Source organism: Acanthaster planci, linkage group LG08, assembly GCF_054643075.1.
Source record: "Acanthaster planci isolate LZ-2023a linkage group LG08, COTS_SCS, whole genome shotgun sequence".
Lineage (NCBI taxonomy): Eukaryota > Metazoa > Echinodermata > Asteroidea > Valvatida > Acanthasteridae > Acanthaster > Acanthaster planci.
Genome location: NC_141784.1, coordinates 15711734 through 15725213, shown reverse-complemented (window position 1 = coordinate 15725213; position 13480 = coordinate 15711734). Strand labels below are relative to the sequence as shown.

General features: G+C 40.4%; 1 protein-coding gene across 4 annotated transcripts in view; it reads right to left on the bottom strand.

The window, feature by feature from the left end:
• mrpl45 (mitochondrial ribosomal protein L45) overlaps positions 1 to 12110 on the bottom strand; it is a 135194-nt gene extending 123084 nt beyond the window's left edge. Inside the window, exon 1 of one of the 4 annotated variants that reach the window (XM_022254332.2) lies at positions 11886 to 12110. In XM_022254332.2, coding sequence (XP_022110024.2) covers positions 11886 to 12023 — 138 coding nt within the window. In that variant the 5' untranslated portion in view covers positions 12024 to 12110. The remainder of the gene's footprint in view (positions 1 to 11885) is intronic. The other 3 variants (XM_087140414.1, XM_022254333.2, XM_022254331.2) reach the window with 3 other exon arrangements.
• Positions 12111 to 13480: the final 1370 nt, after the last annotated feature.

The window sequence follows — 13480 nt, the reverse complement described above, 5'->3', positions numbered from 1 at the left end:
ATTTTCACACTTTTTCTCACAAGTGGGAAAAGATTTTCACAGATTTTCTCTGGTAGTGGGGAAATAATTTTGCAAGCTTTCTTCATTAAGTAGCATTTGTGCATATACATGTAGCATGGAGGTAGGAGAAGATGCATGTATACATCAGGAAGTTTTTGTTCTCTGTGGTTTCAAAAAGTGGAGGAAAATCAGTCTGAGAGAAAAGTTCTTCAATTCTCAGGAATATTCAGATTACTTGAGGAAGACAGCATTAAAATTTCAAGGCAGTATGTTTCTCGGTTTTGAGCAAAATACAATGCTTATATTTAAGTTAATATTACCGTGATTTGAATGTTCTTATTGTTAACTTGTTTCTGTGTCTTCAGTCCCCCTATAGGGCCCTAGTACATGTACATGTTTGTTTACCCAAATGTTCAGGTGTCTGTTTATTTTGTGTTGTATTTGATGGTTGTTGATACGTTTGTTTGCAGTTTATTGTTTGTCTTTGTTTTAATAGTCATTTCATCTGTGCTCCCCTGGGTTGTGATTCCCCTCCACTTTTACAACATCTTATTTCCTGGATTACCGTCATTCTCCCTTATAGTTTTTGTTTTGTCTTGTTTTTCTCGTTAACTGATTTGTTAATGTGTATTTTCTATTTATTTATATATGCATATCCGTTATTTTTATCTAGTGCGTTTGTTTAGCAATTATATATGTCAAAATTTAAATTGCAATGTTTTTATTTGAGTTTCCAGTCCTGTAATTGGTGGTAGTTCTGCTGTTGGATGTGGCTAATAAATAAATAAAAATAGATAAATAAATCCCAGAACCTGACTCCCAAGGGGACAATTGTCTGACCGAACAGGACAGATTTGTCCTAGTGGTTGTGCTGCAGGGACACATCACGCTTGAGGTCGCCTGGAGTTCTGGATGAAGAAGAGACTTCCCAATAACTGAGACCTAGAAGGTAAAGACGGGAAATACCCCATGTAAATCTGGACCAGTTGGTAGAATGAAGGATCCATCTTTGAGAGAGGGAGGTCGTAAACCACATGGTTCGTATCAGCTACCAGCAAAGTTGTGACCAGATGAGGTCCATTATGAAAACTGGGAGATCGATCAGGTCACAATTTGGGCCAGACGAACACCAGTAAGTGAGCAGGAGAGGCCTCAATATGAAAGTGGTAAAGAGGTACCAAGTCCACCAGACCCATTATCAGGGCAAAGAGGAGTTGTGTTTGTGTGCCAGTGCCCCAGAAGGGTCGGGGACAACATCCAGATTAATCAGGGCATGAGTAGGGACAGATCTCAATATTCCTGAGTGATGGAAAACTACAGACAGCAAACTTGTCAGTAAGGCTAATGTCTACTGCAGTCTGTCTATGCCCAGTTAGTCATTGAAATGTCCGAATAGTGAACTGGCATAGATAGGCAGCCACACCTTCCGCTATTTCAGTAAAGACGCCTTGGATATCGAGTTATCAAAAGGCAGGTCGAATAGGAGGAACTTTTAAAACCATAGATGGACTTAACCACTCCCTGCCGGGAGACCCGTTTTCAAGTACAAAGGTTTCATGTGCAGAGCCGGGGAGCCCGGAACTGGGACAAAAGAGTTGGGCCTTATAACAAAAGACCGTGCTCAGCACAAAAGACTGAGCTGCTGGGCAATAATAATGGAGATAATCCAGCCTTGGTTTGAAACAGGTGCCGGTTTCGGGAACAAAAGAATATTATGTAACACCGCACAATCTGGGCTCATTTTCCAAGGCTGCAGGCCGCCACTTAGGTCAGTGGGTGAGGCATGAACTCACCTCCCTCCAGGGTCAGTGAGCTATTACTGGTGGTGGAAAGTTGTACACAGTAAGGCTTCGTTCCCTCTCTGCATATTGCCCACAGGCATGGTGGGGGGGACTTCAGCTCAGTTGACAAACGTACCGGTATGTCTCGTTGGACTGCGGTAGGGACATGGTAAAAATCTGTAGATGAATAGTGCGTTCACTGGGACTGCACCAGAAAGTGAGGGGAGATCGCCTGCTAGCGTTATTATCTTTTTCACGCCTAGATGCACTTGTTAAAGAATTCTTAGTTGGCAGAAGGCTGATGCAAAGCAGGCCAGTGGGATCTGTTGTCCATGTTGCGATCTGCGTTATGTCTGCGTGGCCTGGCGTTTTATCCACCAGGGTCGTCCCAGGCGTCAGTTGGGGAGCAGCCAGGGAAGGCGCAGTGTTTGATTCACGCCCAGGTGCCCCCATTGGAAAGGCATCTAGGGGCAGTGGCTCATGATGTGAGGTGGTTGGCATGGCTAATGTGGATGGCACAGAACCAACCCTCTGTGAGCCTTTGTGAGCTATGTCGGTAGAGTGCGGTATTCTTTGGTGGGCACTGTTGAAATGCAGGCTGCCTCAATAGACCTCACTGTACCAGTAGCGGTACCAGTAGGGGAGCTGAGTGTTCTGACCGCACGTGCAGCAGCTCAGTCCCTTGTACATAGTTGTTTTGGTGTTGGCTAACACTGGTTCTGCCCAGAAAGGAGCCGGGACAAAGCAGATTGTTAGCACAGTAATCGCAAGTATCGGATTATGACCTTTAACAACTCAATCTTACTGTTGACCGACTCCTATTTGTCTGGGAAAGAGTAGGGGAGAGTTGAGGACCACTAAACGCATTAAGCCCTAACCTGTCCAGGGTCTCCAGGTTGACCCATAATAATATCGCTAGGTGATACTGCTACATGTACGTAGAACCAATGTCAGCAACCTAGAAGCATGCAAAAAGAAAGAGAAAATACCACACAAAAACAGCAAATAGCATATATGCATAGACAGAGAATGACAGTTTATTGCTGACACAGTGCATTGTGATAATAGAGGATGCAATACAGTTGATTAAGTTTTAACAAAGGGCAAAACACATTTGGAAGGAAATTTGCAGCGATAGTGACTGTTTGGGTAGGAGGAGCACAGTGGACTCCATGTTACAAAAAAGTATATTCGTTAACGTAATTAATGTTTAATGATAAGAAATTACAACTACACCTTCTCCTCGCACCAGGTAATGAGATGCTTCACAAAGTATGTGGATGACTATTACCACAGCAAGAGCAAAACAGTTGAAAAATTCAGAAATATACTATATTCTTATGTTTGGTAAAGCTGGTCTCCGAATTTGGACAAAGGAAACAGGGCCCTGTAACAAAAGACCGTACTCCGAACAAAAGACCAGGCTGCTGGGCATTACCGACAGTGCCTAAAGATTACTTGGTGTGGCTATAAACGACCATTAAATGAAACGATGAATTTTTGAAAGATTTTGAAAACAGAAAAAATGATATTCATGCCGGCCCAGCATCATCAACATTAAAAAAAAAACGGCATGAAGTGGTTAACAACTTCTGTTTGGCATATACATGTACACATAAAAAGATAATTACTGTCTCAGAGTAAGTGTGAGACTAAGCTAAGCAATTAGTTGTTTATATGCAAAGTGGTATGTCACCATGCACAAAGCACGGTGTGGCTACAAAATGCATTGGATTGCTAAAGCTGGCATTTGCAGTCACAATATCGGTACGCTGCCATAGAGAAAGGACACAGGAGTTGCAACTCTGGCACTTCAAAAAGTTCAATGACTGTTGCTGCTGAGTCAGACGAGCAATAGAAAACATTCCAAAACTGCTCGATTACTGCCTCCATCTTAGCCGGACAAGCAGGGACAGTAATATCCTGGCAGTACATGTGGCTGTAGTGTTTTGCTTGAAATTAAATAAAAATTATCGCTGTGACGAGGAAATAAAGTGAGAAAAATCTCTGATATTTGACCTACCTTTGCCATCGTGAATAAACTTTTTTAATTTTGATACACTGTTCCATTATCACTGCAAAGTTTGTAATTTTATTCTCCTCCTTCCAATACATTGGTTTTCAAAGACTTGGTATGAAAGACTGGCCAACAAAATGTTGACTACTACTGGAAAGCTACACATGTACATGTAAGTTCATAACAAACAAAATGTGCTATTTCATCACAGGAAGTGATCATGAAATCTCATAAAATATGCTTTTGCACAAATGCCATAACAAATATGATCAAAACAACAGTGCTTTTTATTACAAAAAATAACTTCAGAAGAAAGCGTTCATTAAGGGCAATGGCTGCACATATACATTTAGGGCACACAGTGATCATAGGGTTCGTAGTTGTGAAACAGATGGTGCGTACCAAGCGCTCACTGTGCTCTGGCTATGGACATACCAGGCATGCCAAAAAGCAGTAATTGGCCAGATGTTATAGCCCGGGCAGTTCAAACTCCTTCTGTGTCCTTCCTCTACAGGTACATGTATGATGCTGCACATGGCACAGCCATTTTTGAGAAATGGGTTTGCGGGTACACCATGGAATCAATCTCTTTTGGACGAGGTGTGGTTCTTAAAAGAACCGGTGAGTATAAACTCGACGTTTCAGCCAGTGTGATCTGCCCTTCCTCAGGAGAGTGTGGTGGACTGGAGTGGATAACTAGTTATAAAGGTAATCCGGAAGCTATGGAGCATGGAACAGGATTCGCGGGTTGTGTGACTCAACTTTTCTTTCACTGAGCTGTACAAAGTTATGTTTTACCATCTGTGCATGTATGTCTGTATAAGACTTTAGCCTAGTTTTGCAACATTGAAAAACAAACCAAAGAGCTCAATATGCTGCATTTCTATCAAGGGTCAGATTGGTGTTCTCCAGGGCTTCTCCCTAAGATTATCCCCTATGAACGGAAAAAAAAGAGGGCTTTTCAAATGAAATTTACAGTCCTTTGGTACGAACTCACCACACAGGCGAGCAAGTTTATGCGCATCTGACACGGGGCACGCTGAGTATGCACATGAATTTAATCTGGAATGTACAGTCTTTCCAAGCATGCCAAACGAATACAAGAACCCAGTTGAAAAACTTCCAACCCAGTTGGAAAACCTGTGGAAGCAGTACTGTTCATTGAGAAATGAACAATTAGACATACATGTGCATGTATACTTCAAGAGAAATAGTGCTTGGAAGAGTGTACATTTAAAGTCACGTGACCTGTCTGCTGATGAAATTGTCAATCAATCAATTTCAATCAATTTATCAATCTTCCCAACTTCATGTATATGCAAGGTTTCAACCAATCAGACATGTACACTATAAAATACAATACAAATATTATGGTTACCATGGAAAGAGCACAGATTAGAGATTTTTAACATTTGTCTCTTTTGGCATTCTATACAATGCAATATGCTCTCAGCGCCACGTGATTGGAAATTTGCCAAGTCTTGAGTATAATGCCGTACACACTGTGTGCTGCCTATGTTACTGGCAGATAATGTGTGTTCACACACACAGTAGCCAATGCACAGTATGCAAATGGATTTTCGAGCACGCAAATATTGTAAGGGTTTTTTTGTCGTCAGCGCTTTATCTGTGTGAACAAGTACACCACTTATGCACTTCATGCAGTTGACTCCAATGTTTAGCTATCATCTAATAGACAATTCACACTCGTATCTTTTACGGTTGATTTTGAAAGGAATTTTTAAGAAGAAGGACTTTTCACTGTAACTTCCGGTCTGATGACATCATCGGCCCCAAACTTCAAACGTGTTGAATGGGTAAATATCATCATATCCACCAATTTTCAGGTGATTTCAAAAACCTTTGCCATAGACATGTATTCAAAATTCATTTGTTAGAATTTTCAACCTGTCGCTAGAGGGTGCTTGACAATTATGTGACATCATCAGTAGATGATTTGAAGAATACTATACCCTAACTGACTAACAATGTTGAAAACAACTTGATACCTATTACCACTTTTAAACAATAAGCCCACTTCAGGTTTGGACTGGAAGGAAGGGTCACTTGATTTGACCCACACGAAATGAATTGAAGATCAAATTATACTATGCCACTTGCTGCAAACAGAATTTTGTGGGAGGCCACAGTTGATTTTATATGGATTTTTACAACATTAATGTAGCATTGAAATATTCAAAATTTAATAATAAATCACCTGATGATGTCATTATTCTGTAATTATTCGAGTGTTATCTTTGCTTTGAGGTCTTTCCTTGGTGTAACTTTGATGACATTTGAATATTGCTAAACAACTAAAATGTTGCCTTGAAAATGTGTACGAAGTCAATGGGCTGAATTAAATCAGCAATAAATCACTTCATGATGTCATCATGATGTCATTGTTCTAGACACATCTACACACAAGGGTCCATTGAGGTAAGTTTGATGCAGATATGAAGCTGCTAAGGGATTAAAGTTGGTGGTGGAAGAAACATGTAAAAAACAAATAGGACTTTGGTCATCAGAAGAACTAGAGGTTTTGTCTGTCTTAAGGGCAGAGCAAATGGCTTTTTCACATTTTCTCTTTTTCTTAAGAAAAGGGCATTCCTTCATTTGAGATACTAACAGATTTGAATTTCTCACTTCTTACTCAAACATCTATCCAAGAGTTCCCCTAGTTTCTAATAATATTTTTGGCAACCTCATCATAACAAATACTCAAACCCTTTCAGACATTAGGAAATATAACAAATTAGGGTTTGTACATCATGTCACCTTTGTCTATAACACTTCCCATTCTAGCTATTTATAAAATTTCAGCCCAATCGGAAATGTACAATATGCCCTACGCACTCTGCGCCGTTTATGTTGCAGGCAGATATGGGGCATCCACACACACACACAGTAGCACATGCATAGCATGCGAAATGGGATTTCCGAGTTGGCAATTTATATTCTAAGGGCGTTTTTGTCGGCAGCGCTTCATGTGTGTGAAAAAGTAAACCAGTTATGCCCTTTATGCAGCTGACTCCAATGTTTTGACTGTCATCTCATGCACAATTGACGCTTATATCTCTTTCGGTTGATTTTTTTACCGAATTTTGAAGAATAAAAGAAGTTTTTGTTGTAACTTCCGGTCTGATGACATCATCGGCCCAAGACTTCACACAGGTTTTGACAGGGTAAAGATGATTATCTACATCAATTTTTGAGCGATTCGAACAAACTTCGCCACAGACATCTATTCAAAATTCATTTTAGGAATTTTTAATCTGTCGCTAGAGGGCGCTCAATAATTAGGTGATGTCATCAGTAGATGATTTGAAGAATACAATACCCCGACAGACAAACACCGTTGAAAACAACTTGAAACCTATCACCTTTTTTAAACAATAGACCACTTCCGGTTTCGACTGGAAGGAAAGGTCACGTGATTTGACCCACACGAGATGAATTCAAGACAAAATTTTATCCTGCCACTTGCTGCAAACAGAATGTTGCGGGAGGCCACAGTTAATTTTATATGGATTTTTATAAATTTAACGGAATATTTAAATATTTAATATTTAATAATAAATCGCTTGATGACGTGCATGTAATCATTACGTAAATATTTCAGTATGATCTTCGTTTTATAGTCAGTGCTTGCCGTAACTTTGACGATCAACGATTACTAAAGTACCGCAATAGTGCCTCAAAAACATGAACAAAGTGAATGGGCTGAAATAAATATTTAAAAATCAATAATAAATCACTTGATGACATCATCGTGACATCATGCTTCGGCATACATCTATGCAATAATGACTATGACTATAACTATAACTATGACTATAAAGACATGCCTATGCCAACTTTGAATGCTGTGCAACAAAGATTAATGGCAAAAGTCATGCACAGAAAAAAAAACGTGTGCAAAGTCTGTGGGCTTTGGACCCAAAAATAAGAAGAACCCAAAAAACAAAAAATGCTGACGATTACAAAGGCTTTTTCGCAAAATTGCAAAAAAGCAAAAAAAAACGAAACCAGTGCCTTTTTCACAAAATTGTGAGAAAGCAAAAAAACACAACAAAAAGAATGCTTTTTTAGCAAAATTGCGAAAAAGCCAACTAGAGCTCATCTGTCTGTTGCCCAACTGAACAGAGGGCTTTTTCGCATTCCTTTGTTAATTTGAAAAACCAATCTACTGCACAAACCTGATGGTGAAATTATTTCATCATGACCATTTGGGTCCAAGATTTCAACCCAATCAGGCATGCAATGCAAGAAATAACTTGTTTTAAATAAGCACTTTGTCAATAAATAAAGATATAAAGAATGATTTTTTTTCAGAGGAAACAAAATAGCCTCATTTTGTGATAATGTTCCTTTTTATCCTTCATTTACTCCATTTTTCCAGTCTTCTCCTTAAAGATGCCATACACCGAGAGAATGAGATGGGAAAAATTACACTGTGTCACCTTACACTTATTTAAGCGGCAAGGAGTGACTTCATTTTTTCTTTCCGGAACTTTTTTCTCTGGATAATCTTAAATGTAGCAACAACTTTGACATTCATCTTATTACTTAAATTGGTGTTTTGCCAAAGGAATAATAAATTATGTGGGTATCGCACATCTCATTATTTTAGTGGACTCATTCTTTTATAGATGTCTGAAACAATTGTAAAAAAGTCTCCTTTCTGAGTTCTAATTCTCTGAGAGTTATGACCATCTCATTAGACCTGAACCATGTGAACTATTTTATTCAAAATTCATGTTACAAATTCTAAATATCTGTTGCAAATCCTTCAAATTGTTTAAGAAATTAAAACAAAGTGACAATAATGCTGACGTAATTATTCGCCAATTGCCCTGGGCACAGAGGGTAAAAGTACAATTGATATTGATGGAGATTGGGGGTGCTTTATACTCTCGAAACATTTTTCAGGGCAGAGGCCCTCATTTTGAACCCCCCCCCCAAAAAATGGGCATTTTCGCAGTTAAAATGTGCCTTTGGACACCTTAGAAACAACTGTTAAAGAGATTGATGGTGGTTGACACAGTCAAGGAGAACAAATTCGGAAAAATTACATCTTTGAATACAAAATTATCAAAACTTACGGAAACATGCAGAATTTTTCACTGTTTTAACAAAACTTATCCTCAGACCATAAATTACTGATAACCTGGGTGAATATTTGCCGAAGGGGAACTCACTGGCAGCGCAATATTTCAAGTTTCCAATACCGCGAGAAAAGAGTTACATGTACGTACGGTTTAGGCTACACGCTACCGCAATAATAATGTGCCAAGATATACACTTCGCGGCCTAGGCCTACTACCTGGTACTGGACGCTAGGGTTTGCCAGCCCCACTAGTTTGTCCGTCCGTGAGATGGCAAACAGATACATATTGTTTTAGTGAGACAAAATCAAGTAAATCCCAATTTTCTGCTTGGGAAAATTTTAATTTTGACTGCTGATAAAGTCGAGGATATAGAGGGCGGGCAGCATGTCGGGGGTGAAAGTTAAAACACACACACTGCATAAAGACTGAACTAAAATTTGTCTGCAGCCTAATAAAGAGGACAATTTTGACGGTTGCCTTGCCAAAAAGACTGAATTTTAGCCACCAAAAGGATGCTTGACTTTGTCAATCGCCACAGCAAGCGGCGTCTTTCCTGCAACCCTGCACTTCACGTATGTTTTTCACGATTGCTCTCGATCTTGTTGCATGTGTCCATTTTTACCATGTTCATGACATTTGTTGATGTATTTGCAGGACATTCCTTGAAGGGACAGTTGTGTCCATTGCTGACAAGAGCCTCCTTCCATCAGCTGTTGAAATTCTGTGTTGTACAAACCCCAACATTTCTCAGTCAGCATCAACGTGGGCCAGCCATCAGAATTATTATTTCCTCGCTCTGTGGTGTACATGTGCATGTATGAGGACAGCATTGCAACTAAAGTCCACTGCAGAAGGCTTGATGTCAACAAACCGGCATGCTGCTCGTACCCCTCTGACTCTGGCACTCGAGTTTGTCTAGAGAAGTCGTCTCGGCAACATCGGGACGGAGCAGAGTGACATCCTTCAATTGTCAGCACTGCATTGGACTGGTCCTTGAAGACTCATCTCTAGCAACTTCTTCCTATTTACTCCTGTGTTTGCTTATACAGACTGTTGGTGAGTTCATCTGAAATGGACTGTAAGTTTGGCAGGGACAATTTGTGGCCATTCTGACACCAGCCTTTGCTCCATTTGCAGACTGCACATTCCAATCAACCCAGTATTGCTGCAGAACTAGTTAGCTGTGCAAGTCTGATAAATTTTCTCCTGTGTGTTAGCATCTGACGAAATGCATGTGGCCATACAGACTCACTGTCAAACCCCATAATAATGAACAGAGAGCACATCAAATATACTTTACATGCATTACATGGAGTTAGATTTCTTTTATTTTATTAGGGTGTAGGTGTGGTGCGTATGTGGGGGGGAAGGTGGGGGGAAGATAGGTCAGTAACCCAGCTAGTACAGCTGTGGCTAGGTTGTGGTAGAGGCAGGGCTAGGGAATCATTAAAAGTGTCATGATATATCCACGGCTTGTAGTTTTATGGAATTGGGCAGCCACGAACAGGGATTAACCCTGACATCTAGTCCTGAATCCTCCAATTTCAGTATGATTTTTACATACACCAATGCATAGCATCAGTGCCCATTGTGTACAGCTGTTGATCTTCTGTTGGCGTTTCTTTGTTGCAATAAATTGAGAAATAGCTAAAATACCAGAGAGCCTGATGTCACATTATCATCTGTAACATATAGAAAGTCCCACATACACTTTAAAAAGTCCAACTGTGCATATAAACTTATAATTAGAACCCTTCCCTTTCCACCCAGGATCCACCCCCAAAGTGGGCATATCCACAACAAAATGAGCCCAGATTGACTGCAAAATAGAGTGTTTGTGTTAAAGAGGGAAATTTTGTCTAGATTTGGTGAGGGAATGAAAGAAATAAGCACTCAAGATGCACAAGGCATGCACACAGGCATGCAGTTTTCCTATTCAAATCGTGCAAAATGGCATGGCCATGCCCTTATGCGTTAACCCCTGCGGTTTCTCCCAGGGGCTATATTTTTCAATTTTTTTTTACATAATGACTTGGGATATATTCTGATTCTCTTAAGTGTGCTGTTGTGCCACAATGTGAAAGTTGCCCACTATTAAAGGGTGCACCCTCGTATTTAGGCCAGAAATGTGTCCGCTGAGCTCAATAATAAAAGTTATACACTCAAAATATTCTATATTAGAGGTTCCTGAGAGCCATGGAACTGGGGAATTGAAGAAATATGAGACTGAACCTCTGGGCAGAACTCAAGGCTACCAATTCTGAGCAATTTGGATGCAATCAGGTCCGAAAGTGGCACTATTAGAGCCATTTTGCAGAGGGATGGTTTTTCAAAATGGCTACTTTTCTGGACAGGGACACTTTCTGCATTTTAGGGGTTGTCTGCTTTTGGTGAAAATTTCTCAACAATTCATTGCTCAACCCCACGAAAATTGAAAGGAAAATGAAAGAGGACATGTGGAACATCATTTTTCTGAGTAGCCTGAACACCTGTGAGAGTTGTGAGTATATTTTAAATATTTGTGAAGTATGGGGATTTATCACTGTTGTCTGTTGGAATTTATTTCTAGTGGTGCACCCTTGAAATCCGACGCACGAAGCGCTGCCTTCGTTTTCCAAAATGGCGCCGCCCGTGGTCAGCATTTAATAGTACAGGACGGGTTTTTCAAGGCCTACATCGGAAAATTTACGATTTTGGAAAGCTTTAGGGTGCTCGTCTGAAAGTCCAAACTCTGAGAAATACGCCGGTGTAAGTAAAATTGTCAAGTCATTCTCATTTCGGGAGATATTAGGAGTCAAAGTTTGTGACAATCCTGCAGTTTGGATTTCAGCATGTAAGACATGCTTTCAAGTAGGGCTGTGGTAGCGACAGATATTGTAAAAGAGAGCCACTACAGCCCTATTTGTGGGGCTAATGCAAGCTGTGTTCTTTCAAAAGTAAAATCCACTAGTCGGAGATCTATATTTGAAAACATACCTTAAGTCTGTTGGCAGATTTCAAGGACTGCAGAGACATTTTTTTGTTTTTACGCACTAAGTGCAGACGCCGGCAGGTACACTGGTCAGGTAGGTGTATGCATTGATCTTCACGGGAGACACTATCCTCCCGATGCATCACGCGTAGTATACTAGTACCGCACGCCCGCCGTTCCTACTTGTTGGCAAAAACCGCACCACTCATTGTGCGGTGGGCACTTGGACACAATCCTGCGCCCTCAAGCGACGAAGTGAGTAAAAGGAAGACGTAGGTGCAGGCCACAGACGTATGTAAAAAAACATCTGGACTCGCAATGCCCTTAATCAGCTTATGGAGATCATTGAATCCACTAGCAGCCATTTTACCGAGCCGAATACAAAGCTTGCCCGGCAATGCCCGCCTTTGTTCTCCCTGGTGTCAATAGAAGGGAGCCAACCCACGCTTTTGTTATTCGGCTCGGTAAAATGGCTGCTGGTTGGCTTCTATTTCATGCAAAGGTGTTGCAAGTCCTGGTGTTTTTTTTTATATACGTCCGTGGTCCAAACCAGTAAATAAGTTGCCATAGACAACAGCGGTGATAAATGAAGAAAATGTCCTGTATTTGTTGGTTCTTTCCTCGTAAATTCTTTGCTACCATATGCGACGAATTGGGTTTTTAGGTGGTCTTTCCACACGTAACAGAATAGGGGGCTGGTCCAGGAACGAACTAAACCAGAAATATTTTCCAGTTTGACCTTTTCTGTCCTTGGTAAGTTTGACGTTGACGAGTTTGTTAAGGAATATGAAACCACTCCTGTAACCTAAACTTAACTCCTTATAAAAGTCTGAGTTGTTTGATGTTGCTAAGTACTATACAGTTACGGTAACCTCTAGCATGAAAAAAAGCTGCCTTTTAGATTATAGAAGGCATCTGCTTTGGCTTGACAGGAATTACTATTCAAAATGCCGACCCAGCTCTGTGCCTGTACCCATCTACCAAAGGATCTGATACTGGATTCCTTCATAGGTCTTATCATTTTAGTTGTCATTTTTTTACAAGCAGTACATTTTTGGGAACCCAAGTAATACAATTGTGATCACTCTGATCAATAGGAGCGGATACAGTAGGACTTTGATATTGGTCCGAAAGTTTGTAATAATAAGATCTAGTACAGCATCCTGTCTTGTCGGTTTGTTCACAATTTGCACAAGATTATTGCCACTGCAAATTTCCACTGAGAGCTGAGTATGTTCCTAGGAGGATTCTGAAGAAACATCCAATGAACAATAACAGACAAACACTTCTTCGATGTAACAAAAATAGAACACAGGGCCCCGCGCTCTTCAGATCTGGGTAACTGGTATTCCCAATACAAGTATCAGCCAGGCTTCAATTTCACGTTCATCTCGAGAAAATAAGAACAATGAATATTATTACACCCCGGACGATAAACGTCAATGTGAGCACTCATTGTAACTTACATTGTACATGTACATGTACTTATTACAAGTAATAATACACAGTAAATGTTTGAAATCAACGACTAATCAGGACGAACTTGAAATATTGGGACAGCGCGCAAAGAATTGTAAGGGCGATTTCATGTCTGTGCGTG